The 12,516-nt window shown below is 31.1% G+C and overlaps 1 protein-coding gene across 1 annotated transcript in view; it reads right to left on the reverse strand.

Moving 5' to 3' along the window:
• Positions 1-12,516, reverse strand: part of LOC120191041 (homeobox protein knotted-1-like 2) — a 33,994-nt gene that overhangs the window by 2,226 nt on the left and 19,252 nt on the right. The window contains exons 2-4 of the mRNA XM_039194039.1: positions 4,219-4,635; positions 3,971-4,093; positions 3,677-3,812 (exon numbers count right to left, since the gene is read on the reverse strand). Of these exons, the coding sequence (XP_039049970.1) occupies positions 3,677-3,812; positions 3,971-4,093; positions 4,219-4,608 (649 nt within the window). The 5' untranslated portion in view covers positions 4,609-4,635. The remainder of the gene's footprint in view (positions 1-3,676; positions 3,813-3,970; positions 4,094-4,218; positions 4,636-12,516) is intronic.

A 12,516-nucleotide genomic window follows, 5' to 3' on the forward strand; every position in this document is an offset into this window, starting at 1 on the left:
CCTGAAACATGAATATTACAATTCTTAATGCATAACAAATTGAGGACTAAAATGTAACAAAACAAAAATTGATAAGGCCAATCGAACATTTAACCATAACATATAATAGTATACAGGGTGACTAAAATGTAAACATCGGGAAATTTAGAGCTTCGCGCATAAAATGGAAACCTTATATTTAGGGACTAAATTGAAAGGTTACAAACTACGAATGACCGAAAAAGTAGTTAACCTAAACACACAAAACGTGTGCCTTCCCAACCCTAAACGACGTCGTTTTATGGGTTTTATATAAGCCTAAAATCATGGCCAAAAATGGCCCATAGCGCTCATTTGTTTATTTCTCTTTGTTTTCACCAAAAAAGGAAAAACTTTTTTCCTCTAAACTCTCTTACTCCCTTGGCTAAGGCACCCAAACTTCCCTCCGACCAGAACTCTCGATACAATCTTAAAAACAACCCTTTTCCTCTCCTAAACCCAAAAAAATCTACTATTTTGACCTTTAACCCCTCCTCTCGTCCTAGATCTAGAGAAAACAAAGAGGTTACCTCGGACGAACGGCGGTCTTCTTGTTCCGGTGACAAAGAAATCGAACCCCTTTGAAGGAAAAGGTTCTCCACCTTTCATTTCTCTCTTTTTCTATTTTGTTCTCTCTTTTTTGGTTCGAATGGTATCCTTTTTTTTCTTCAAAAAGCCTCCCCCGAGTCTGACTCCCGTATTCTCCAAGCCAGGGAATATATTGCAGCAGATGATTTTGTTTTTGTATACGATTGATTGCGGCAGATGTTGGTTTTTGTTTTTGTCTTAGAATCACGGTTGAATAACGGTTGTTGCGCCCCGTTATCAGTGCAATCTTCCATTTCCCGTTAAATTGCGAGCGCAATCGACGAGATTAGTGTGAATCCGCGACCCACCGCAAAAACCATGAAACCGGTTTCGGAAGGTGGCGCGACCGCAATATCACGGCCGCTATCACGTTTTCGGAATGCTATTTGATACCCTGACCACCATAACTCCATTGTATGAAGGAGAAATTATTAAAATCATTAAATAGTGGGGTGATGACAATTGAAAAAGGTTTGTGTCCTAATAATCCAAACTTGAACATGAATGATATATGCGATCAAATGAGATGCACAGAGATTTACAAACATATTTACCCCTCTCATGAAATCACTTCATATTAGGAATGGCATCAGAGGCTCAAAGCTATCATAAAATATATTAGGAAAAGTTTGCAGTACTTTGGAATCCATGGCGGAGTCAAAGGTTTAATCCTTTGCTTGCAGGTTTCTTAAGTTGGACCATGAAAGAGTCTAAAACCATATTTACCAGCTCTAGTAACCAAAAATCTCAAGACATCAACTTGAAAACTAACTTGACAAAAGTTTTTGAGTTTTTCATAATGTAGACTGAAAAAAAAACCCTGCATTTGTAGGTATGAGCATGACAGAAATACATTAAAAGACCATAAATCAATACTAACAATTCAGAGAGAAAACAAAGTTATGCATCTGAGTCCAGCACAATTTCATTCATTTTGTTAATGATCAACTATTAAAAACAACTCATGCACAAATTGTCATCAATTCTAAAAACAACTATAAACCGATGTTGACACAAATTTTACCAAAAACGGAGATCTCTTCTACGCCATTATGAGAGGGAGTTTTATGCTTGTAAATGAAGATCATTCAATACATTGCCAATTGAACTATTACTCATAGTGCAATTGTCTTACTCTTTAACATTATATAATAATAATATGATTATATACAAAATTGATAACTCTATTCAATTATCATTAGAAAAAAAATACATCAATATAAATGTCAATATTAAAAAAATCAATATAAAGGTCCAGGATTCACATTTTGGCAACGACATTCGCTTCCCGATACTTGTAATGTATCAGAAACACATAAAAATTAGTAAAACAGGACTAAACTGAATGATAAACCCATGGTTTTCAGAACCGGACCGGTTAGCGAACCGGTCATGCTACCGGTTCACTGGTTTAATCGGTCGAACCGATCCGATCGGTCGGAAGAACCGGACGACATCATAATTATTTAAAAAATTAAATAAAAATACCAAAAATATTTAATAAAAAATAATTTTTTATATCACAAGTCATATTCAAAGCAAGTTATAACATATATAAGTTAAAAACCATAAAATCAAGTGAAACAAAATGATTCAAATTAACTACAACATAATATTTAAGGTAAAACATATTAAATAATAAATATAATTATATAACTATAATTAAAAAATAAATTTGGGGTTAAAAAATCATAATAAAATTGTATAATTATAATTATATAACTATTCTTTCACTTCAATCAAGCTTGAATTTTAAAGGCTTCAATCGAGCTTCTAATTTTTTTTTTTTGAGTTCAAGCCTTTTTTAGTAAAGTTTCAATATTATATTTCGAGTTTGAGTTAAACTTGATAATTTTTAGCTCGTGAGTTTGAGTTGAATTGAGCTTACTTTTAAAGTTTTCAAGTTCGAGTCGAGCTCAGCAATACTCGAATTCGACTTGGCTCGTTTAACAAACGACGTTGTTTGGTTTAATTTTTTTTAAAAAAAAAACAAAAATCCCGGTTTTTTCCGGTTTTCAGCCGGTCCGGTTCGAACGGTTCAGCGGATTTAGCCAGTTCACTAATAACGATTCAATCGGTTTAATTGAACCGTACTAAACAACGTTCCCGATTGAACCGATCCGATCCGATTTTCAAAACAGATGATAAACCAAAACTTATAAAGAAACTACCAATAAAGGAATATTATTTATTTTCTAAAGCCGTGCAGAATGGGGGTAGCACTGATATGTACAGAATCCTATGTTCACCAATTTTCTTAGCCTTAATAATTTTTTTTTCTAGGGAAAGGAAATACATAAAGAAAAATACAAACTACTTGTTTTAAAAGAAGACAGTAATGATATCAATCACCTCTGGAAGTATATATTTATATACAAATGCCCACATGAATCAGAATCAGATTTAGCAGAAGTAGAGAGAATACCGTATCCAGATTTTTGGGAATAAAAAATAAGAAAACCCTAAAATAAGAATGGTTGTCAGAGATCATTCAAAAGGTCACCCCATTAGGAAAAGCCGACGTGCGTATTTTATTGTATACATACACCAGCAATAGAATAAAACCAAGTGCGTTTTGTCTTTCTTTTCAAACATAGGTAAACTCGTTCAGCCATTTGAAATTTCCAATCAATTTATTACTATATAGATTAGTCATTAGCTAGGGTTTCTCCAATTAGCTGATTAAATACGTTGTGTTTGCTGGTTTTTATCATATTGTTGATTCTTCTTCTCCATTTTTATGAATCAATTTTTTACAAGTTTTTTTCCCTCTTTGCCGCTTCTTCTGTATTGGAAGGCGTGATTTGGGTCAAAGTTATCAATGGCGAATAAATTAATACGAGAGCTGTAGGCTCAGGTCTACAATTTCCAAAGAAGGCCTAGCAAATTAGACTATTTTACAAATCTAAGTGACGAACAAATAGTTAGTACCGTCTCTGCAACGAACGCCAACGCCAACAAAAGTTTATTTTCCAGGCTTACACATTAGGCAAAGGTAAGCAAAGCATTAACCATCTTCTTCATGAAGTAAAGCGGCGGGAAATGGAAAGAAAAAGAGGGGGAAAAGTACCGGAGTTGAAGATCTGCACGGGAGTATTGCTGAGCATATTAAGTTGAGATTCAATCCTCCGCATGAAATCCAAAGCTTCTTGTATGGGTCTCGTTAATTCCTCTCGGTATTTCACCAACATGTCATAGTAAGCTTCCTGGGTTTATGGATCCACAATTTTCGAGTCAGACGCAAAAAGAAAATCAGTACAGAAACGGAACAAGTAGCTGTGTTTAAACCCAAAAGTGATCGTAAAGCCGAAGAGAAGAAGGTTGGATGCCAAAATTTGAATGATATAATGAGAAACAAGATCACCATAAACTGATCCAGCTCCGGGTCTTTCGAGAAGTCTCTCGATGCCACTGAAGATCGCTGCCTCGCTTCAAACTCTTGTCGAGAAGCTGCTAGTCGGGCCACTACTCCAGGTGGAGCTCCCACCTGTATGAAAATAGGATCAAAAAATTTTAATGGTGATAAAAGGGTCAACGATTTAATAATTATCTTTGAGTTTAAATCAAATTTAGTGTTCACGGAATCTGCACTTTCTTTTGTGGGGAACTTACCTTTTGGCAGTCCATGTAAGCTTCCAAGAGGTTATTGTACTGAGGATGAGCAATGATCTTCGCTTTGATAACTTCCCCTTCACTTGAGCTTTCGTTCCCTTCTTGTTGGTGATGAACTACTTGGTGCCCTCTCAACAAAGGGTAGTGAAAATTTTGACCAGGTTGAGAATTGCTAGCTTCAGTCATCACAATTGGGTGTGCCTCCGATTGATAACACTCGCTCGATTGAAGCTGAAAGGAAATTAATGGCATCTCGGTCTGCAGATTACTCACGTTAGAGCCGCTACACGCTCTCCCGTAAGGAGAAGAACTTGGTGCAATCACTGGAGTTGCGTACAATAAATTTCCGCTAGGAGTACTACTCTCCGTCAGCTGATTATATTCATCCATTTTTTTTTCTTTTGTCAACAAATTCAGCTGTGAGCCAAACATGCAGGAAAAGAAAAGGTAAAACTTTCTCTAAGCTAGAAAGCAATAGGCACCGAAAAGCGGTATTAAAAAACAAAACCTAAAAGAAAGCAGTGTAAATGAATAGAAACCCTAAAACAAGATAGCTAGACACCTAGTGATCATTCCTGCAAAAAGTTTTCCATTTCCATATCAAATCGAGAAGACTAGAAAGTTTGGATTAAAGAGAAACATATTGAAATTCTTTGCAGTTTTAAGTCAATGGAATTGCAGCAACACTTGCACTTATCAAGAGAAGATCAGAAAAGGGTAAGCCAACAAAACAAGGAAGACAGAATTAAGAGTTCTCTGAGTTGATCTAAACAAAGGCAGAAGGAAAGAAAGTAAATTTAAGCCGGAACCGGCAAGCGACTGCGTGGCATTGGGTGGTTGACAAGACGTTCTTTATTGAAAGAAAAAGAAATATTTGAAAATTAATAAAGGTTAACTAAGCCACCACCACGAGATAAGACAATTGAAATTCTACACTTTTCTCTTTTTCTTTCTTTGATTTCCTTTATATTATTATTGTAGCACTTCTTTCTCAAGGACGTACCGATATATTCACTCTATATTTCAGTAGTTTTGCTTCACTCTGGGGACACTGTTCACTCAATTAAGTATTCATAAATGTCTAAAAAGACATATAGTAATGAATTTTGTAACTAAAATAAGAATGTTTCATCATCCACGTTAGAGGTTTTTCTTCTTTTGTAATCATTAGTTTTATATATTTAAACCTAATAGTAACTATTTTATTTAAATGTGTATTGTATATCCTCCACTAAATAATACTTGTTAAATGGATCGATTCTCTGCAAGTCAATCGATGAAGTTTATAAACATTCGTCACTAAGACTATTAATTGATGTTAAGTTGAAGAACACGAGGCTCTAAAACTATTAATCCACTATAATCATAATCCAAGCGAATCCTAATTTTATTAGTTTCAAATGGTCCTGCATATTTTTTTTTGAACCGTATAAAGAAACATTTAATCCTTGAATTAGACCCCCAAAAATTACTTGGACCCTATTTTTTTTAATCTACGTTAGCCTTGAAGTTGAAATTTGTTCTCAACTTCGTCAATGGACTTTTATTTATGGTCTATACTAATTCTATAACTTGTTAACTTGATCTTTAAGAACTATGACTAAAATTTATGATGAATTCCAAGTTTAGAAGCGAAGCTGGAAAAAATTATCAAATTATTGGACTAATATGAATCAAAGGGATTGAGTTGAGAAAGATTGTCAAGTGTAAAGACTAATATAGATATAGAAATTAAATTAAAAGAAATATAAAATTTAAGGACCAGACTTACTTTATCACAAAAATAATGAAAACCCGTGATAGGTGTGAAGTTAAAATTTTGGCTAACATACCAAAGATGAAACATTTTTAATGCTTTTAACAAATTAAGTAAATTTTAAAAATATATTAAACATTACTTTTTAATTTAATCTGTAAAATAAAAATAAAAAACACGGCTGCTACACCAAATATGAAACTGTACTAACGCCTTTAGAATATCCATTTTTTTCTTTTTGGGCTTGCCATAGTCATACCATGCATTCATGGTATAGCAACATAAACTTGATAATTTGTAGTTAATTGTGCAATGACAATCAGTCTCAACAACCTAAGCTTTACTATACGAATGGAGTTTCTATCTTTTCTGCAACTGCATACATGAGGGAGAGTTGGCGAAGAAATTTAATGTCATGGTCATCAAGTCTTGCCATTTAAAACTCCATTATAATTTAAAAACGGGTAATGTAAATTTTCCCCTGAACTTAATGATTTGTACTCTTTTTTGCTCGAGATGATATTTAAGTTTAATATTTCTTTAAACTTAATTATTTTTCCCCGTCTACAAAAGTAAATCATTAAAGAAGGAAATAAATCTCCTCTCGTGATTCTAAATTCCTACTTAAAATATCAAACACTTTAACCTCTTTTGATGACATCAAAGGGAATAAGGTAGGTTAGGGAAGTGAAGATGAAGAAGATTAGACGATAGAAGATCCGTATACAATAGTTATTTTCAACGGTTAACAGTGAGAAGGGCCCCTACCTTCAGTCTAACCCAGATTGATTGGTCTGGTTTTTCATCGCCATCTGGCAGTAAAGCACATGCGAGTCCAAAAAAAAAATAAACTAAACTGAAACATTGTTTGGCTGTCTGCAACAACGTAATGTAAAGACAGTGAGAGACAAAGAGTCCCACAGGCCATAAAACAGCCTCTTTTCCCCCCGATAGTCGCGCGCTATAAAGAGAAAAATAGTGTGGGGGATGTGCTTAATTAATGATGAAGAAGCTGTCAAATTGGTTTCTTTTTATTATTATTGTATTTTAAAGTTTTCGGAAGAGGGATTGGACATGTCAAATCTCCAACAGAAGCCTTGCGGGGGAAATAGTAGGGTTCCCACATATTCATTTGTCGTTGGCTGAATTCAGTCACGGTGCTGTTCCATTTGCTTCTTCCCCTTATGCACGCACTTGCCTGCCTTTGCCTTTGCCTGGGAAAATAATTCTTTCCACTACTAATACTATTAGGGTGCGTTTGATTCACGGAAAGTAAGATTACCAGGGAATAGGATTACTGGGAGTGTTGTATTTTGTGTTTGGTTGGTTTAGCAGGAATATAATATTACCGTGATTGGTTTAGTAGGAATGTAATATTACCGTGTTTGGTTAAAGGAATAAAAGATTATTGGAATGTATATTTGACCAAATTGTCCTTATTATATATTTGTATAATATTACAAATTGTCAAATATTTATATATATATTTTTTTAAAAAAAATTAAATTCATAATATTTATATAATTTTTTTATAAAATTAAAAATATAAAAAAGGTTTAATGAAATGGTAAAAAAAAATTTAACCCCTGAACTTAATATAAAATTTTAATTATAGATTTTTTTTGTAAATCTAAAATAATTTAAGGATAAATTTATAATTTAACCTTTGTAGAATTTTTATTATTCAATGACAGAAGAATGATATTTTTGAAAAAAAATAAAAATTTAAGGGTATTTTAGTCCAAAACGCCGGTAATGTTACAATACCTAAGGGAAGGGAGGTAATGACATTCCCGGTAATATACTTCAAAAAATCTACTATTGGTAATAAAACATTACCGCGAATGAGATTTCTGACCAACCAAACATGGGAATGTGGGATTCCCATAGGATGGGAATCCCACAATCCTTGAACCAAACACTCCCTTAACACTTCACTGATCACAGGATGGATCCAGCGGTCGTCACACCCCTAAAAATTTTAAATTTTCTTATATATTAAGTATTTTTTATATTTTATGTGAATTATTTAATTTCGTATGAGATTATAAAATCTCATATTCTTAAATTTTTAATATAATTTTTTATATTCTAACACAAATTCTTGCGTCCGTCCATGCTGATCACCCTCGAACACTTCACTCATCTTTTAATTTGCTTCATTACCGTAACTCTCTTAGCATCAACTGTTTCTACCATTGAACTTTACTACTACACCTTTTCCCCACTATGAAGCAACACGAGACAAACAGAAGATGCAGGTGAATAGATTTATATTCATTAAAATCAAGCAAATTATTTTTTATGAGTATTTAATTGATATTTTTATATTATTAATGTATTGTACGCACAACACTTTTCTAACATTATTAATTAGGAATATGATTATCATAGATTATGTTTATAAAGAAAAAACGTGTAATTGTTTTTGAGAACGGGAATTGGATAAAAGGATTTATGATAAACATAGGGAAAACTACCAGCGTAATGGGAGAGCTGGGGGGATACGACAAGGACTCATGCTCGCCAAAGAAGCAGGAGTTAAAAAACTCATTGTGGAAACTGACGCAAAATGGGTAATCGAAGCCCTTAACAAAGAGAGTATGGATGATATTCAAAAGGAAGTGATTTACAGATAATGTGAAGAGCTAAGAAAAGAGGGTTGGATACAAGATATTAGACATATATGTAGAGAGGGGAACCGATGTGCGGATCATCTCGCTAATCTAGCATTTGAGAAAGAGGGGGGAGTTCACATTTTGGAAAACCCACCAGAAGAAATAATAAAGCTGTTAGAAATGAATTTAGAAGGATAACGTGTTAAAAGATGGTAGGCTATTATACATAGCCACTTCATTTGTACCCAAAAAAAAAACATGTAGTTTTTTTTATTAGTGGTTGAGGAAATATTCATTGGGTATAAGTATTAACTAGACAATTCAACCATGGTTTTTAAAATTTATTTTAAAGTAAATACGGAATATATTAAGTATAAATAGATAGCATCGTTAAGTACATGATCAGTTAAGAAATCAGGACAATCATAATCAAAGTAAATATATTAGTTTGAAGAAGAGGACCATCGCACTAGCACATGAGCAACATTGTTGGCGATTCATGGACATACCTGGCTCGAACAGAGGGATGAGAATCTAAAAGTTTATGAGCAGCGACGAGATGGAAGCTAGCCATAGATAGGTCGATACGACGAAGGAGAAGTTGCCGAATTAAATTCAATCATGTTTTTGCTTAAATTAAATTATAGCTTTTAAAAGATTTTTTATATTGAATGATGTATTTTTGTCATATAGTCCTAATTGATTTAGAAATTTAAAAAAAGGTTATTCTATTATAATTTTTTTTTTGCTTTAAGTATACTTTTTTTTAATGGTATTTCAACAATTTTTTTATTCAACCAACTTAAGATACAATATGATTCTTTTTTAAGATACACATTAATGATATGCAATTTTTTGAATGGACCTTATTAATTTGAGAAATTTACTTGTTCAACAAAGGTTTTATATAAGATTTTAATTAAAAAAATGAATGATTAGTCAACTTTTTGAGACAAATTAGAGATACAATTAAAGGAGATGTGTGTCACGAATCCTATAAAAATGTGTGATGTCTATTTAAAAGTTGTTTGTATAGTTTCAATTAAGATTTTAAATATTTGTTATTTTTAGGACATCTATTTTATTTGTACCAATTGTGAGAGCTTAATTCTTCTCCAAAAACATATTTATCAATAAATATTATAGAGTGTGATTTGTGAGTGCTAAATAATAACTAAGAATTACTCGGTGAATGTAATAATTAGCATGTTAATATGTGGTGAGCGTTTAAAATTAATCTGTATAATTAAATTAAAGATCCATATATCTTATATAGAAAATATTATAGTGAATATCACATTGAGCAAGACTTTACGAGAGTATCTTATCGTAATCAACCTTCTCATTATCTTAAATTTGAAATTAATTAACTAATGACGATGGTTTAGAGATGATGATGGGGAGGTTCTACTGTGAAACAATTAAAACACGGCTAAAAAAGGTGTGACTTGGTTAAATAGGCGACCGGTTAAAAGCGCTACCGAAATGTTATATGTGTTGATAATAATAATGGTAATAATCAGAAATATTATCGGTGTATGTAAAATGGGTCAAAAAATATTGCCTTTAATAATTTAGGTTAATTACTGGAAACATTATCAATCGTAATAACATAACAGGTCTGGCCTATTTTACGTAATAGGTTGCCCCTGTTTAAAGGTGATGGAGCCTTGTAAATCTGATGATAACAAAATAGGTTAATTACTTATTTTATTATTAATATTATCAACATATTAGGTAGCGTCTAAAATATTACCAAAGTTTAAGTTGATGGACCTTAGAAATCCCACAATAAACAAATAGGTTAATTAATATTTTGTTATAAATATTATCAACATATTAAGTTGTGCCTAATATGTTACCAAAATTTAAACTTATAGAGCCTTCGAAATCCCACGATAAAAAAATAGATTAAATACTTAGTTTGTTATAAATAAATATTAACATACTAGGTTGCGTCCAATAATATTATTGTGAATAAAGAAGTAGGTTACGATCTTGAATATTGAAGTTATGTTTAATGAAATCTTTAGTGATTTAATATATTACATATCTTTGGATGTAAATTATTTTTAAAATAAATATCGATATTACTATGATCTAATGGTCAATAATTTAGCAAATATCTATATTATTTTCTATGATGTTCGATATTTTATCATTTTAGAAACTTGTTAATTTGAAAAAAAAATTGAAATGTTAAGATCGAAAGTTACTTATTTACAAAATTCTATTCAAATATATTTGTAAAAATATCGATACTTAGTGTAGATGTATCGAAACTCTTACACTCCGTATCGATACTTAGTGTAGATGTATGGAAATTATTAATATCGATGCTTAGTGTATATGTATTGATACATGTTCAGGAAAATTATTAATATATGGTATCGATACTTTAGAATTATAGATTTTTTATGATTGTTATCGAGACTTTAGCATTTGAAAAAGTTGATGAATGTTAAAATATCGATAATTGATATATGATGTATCGATATTTTTTGAAAAAATTGATTAACTCCACCTCCACATCAACTTACAAGTATGGATACTTACGAATTAAAAAAAATTCAAACGGTTAAGTTATAAATATTTTAACGTTTACATTATTATTATACCTTATAAACCGTTAAGTAGTTTAACATAATAGGTAGCGTCTATTTTATTTTAACCGGTTAAGTTGTAAATATTTTACCGTTTACATTAATATTATACCTTAAAACAAATCGATAGGTAGTTTAACATAATAGGTAGCGCCTATTTTATTTTACCGGTTACAATATTATTATACCTTTAAACAAACCGATAGCTAATTTAACGTAGTAGGTTGCGCCTATTTTATTTTAACCGGTTAAGTTGTAAATATTTTACAGTTTACATTATTATTATACCTTTAAACAAACCGGTAGCTAGTTTAACGTAATAAGTAACGTCTATTTTATTTTACCGTTTATATTATTATTATTATACTTTTAAAAAAACAGGTAGCTAGTTTAATGTAATAGGTTGTGCCTATTTTATTTTACCGTTTACAATATTATTATAGCTTTAAACAAAATTGGTAGTTAGTTTAACGAAATAGGTTTTGTCTATTTTATTTTAATCGGCTAAGTTGTAAATATTTTACGTTTACATTATTATTATACATTTAAATAAACCGATAGCTAGTTTAACGTAATAGGTAGCGTCGATTTTATTTTAACCGGTTAAGTTGCAATTATTATTAGACTATCGATATTTTTATAACGATATTTTAATGAAAATTTTCAAATAAGTAACTTTCGATCTTAACTTGAACAATTTTTTCAAATAAACAACTATCTATATTTTAATTTCCATCAATTTTCTCAAATGTCAAATTACTGAACATAATAGAAAAAGTATCGATATTTTAGCATTCATCAAATGTTAAAGTATCGACCATCATATTGTAGTATCGACATTTATTTTTAAAAAATTTAATATTTTGTAGTCTTCTCATTTTCTACTTTTTTTTAAATTCGAAATTATTGATATTTGTAAAAAAAAATATTGAAACTTTGCTGCCTTCTTATTTTTTATTTTTTTTAAAATTTGAAAGTATTGATATTTAAAAAAAATACTGATACTTTGCAACCTTCGCATTTTCTATATTATTTTAAATTCGAAAATATCTATATTTATAAAAAAAGTATTGATATTTACCTATCATATAAATTTATCAATTATGCCATTTTAATTAATATATTAAATATAAATCAATATTTCCAGTTGTACTAAATCGGTTTTGTTATGGTTATTTTCAGATTTCCAATTGTATAATTTTTTTAGACTTATATTAATATGTCTTTCCTTACACAGCACAGTTGGGTTGTGGATTATTGGTGCATGTCTTTCACCAGTCAAATCATCATTTGAGTGAGCTGTTCCTGTCATGTCACACTG

This window comes from Hibiscus syriacus, unplaced genomic scaffold (genome assembly GCF_006381635.1).
Source record: "Hibiscus syriacus cultivar Baekdansim isolate YM2019G1 unplaced genomic scaffold, ASM638163v2 tig00116964_pilon, whole genome shotgun sequence".
Classification (NCBI taxonomy): Eukaryota; Viridiplantae; Streptophyta; class Magnoliopsida; order Malvales; family Malvaceae; genus Hibiscus; species Hibiscus syriacus.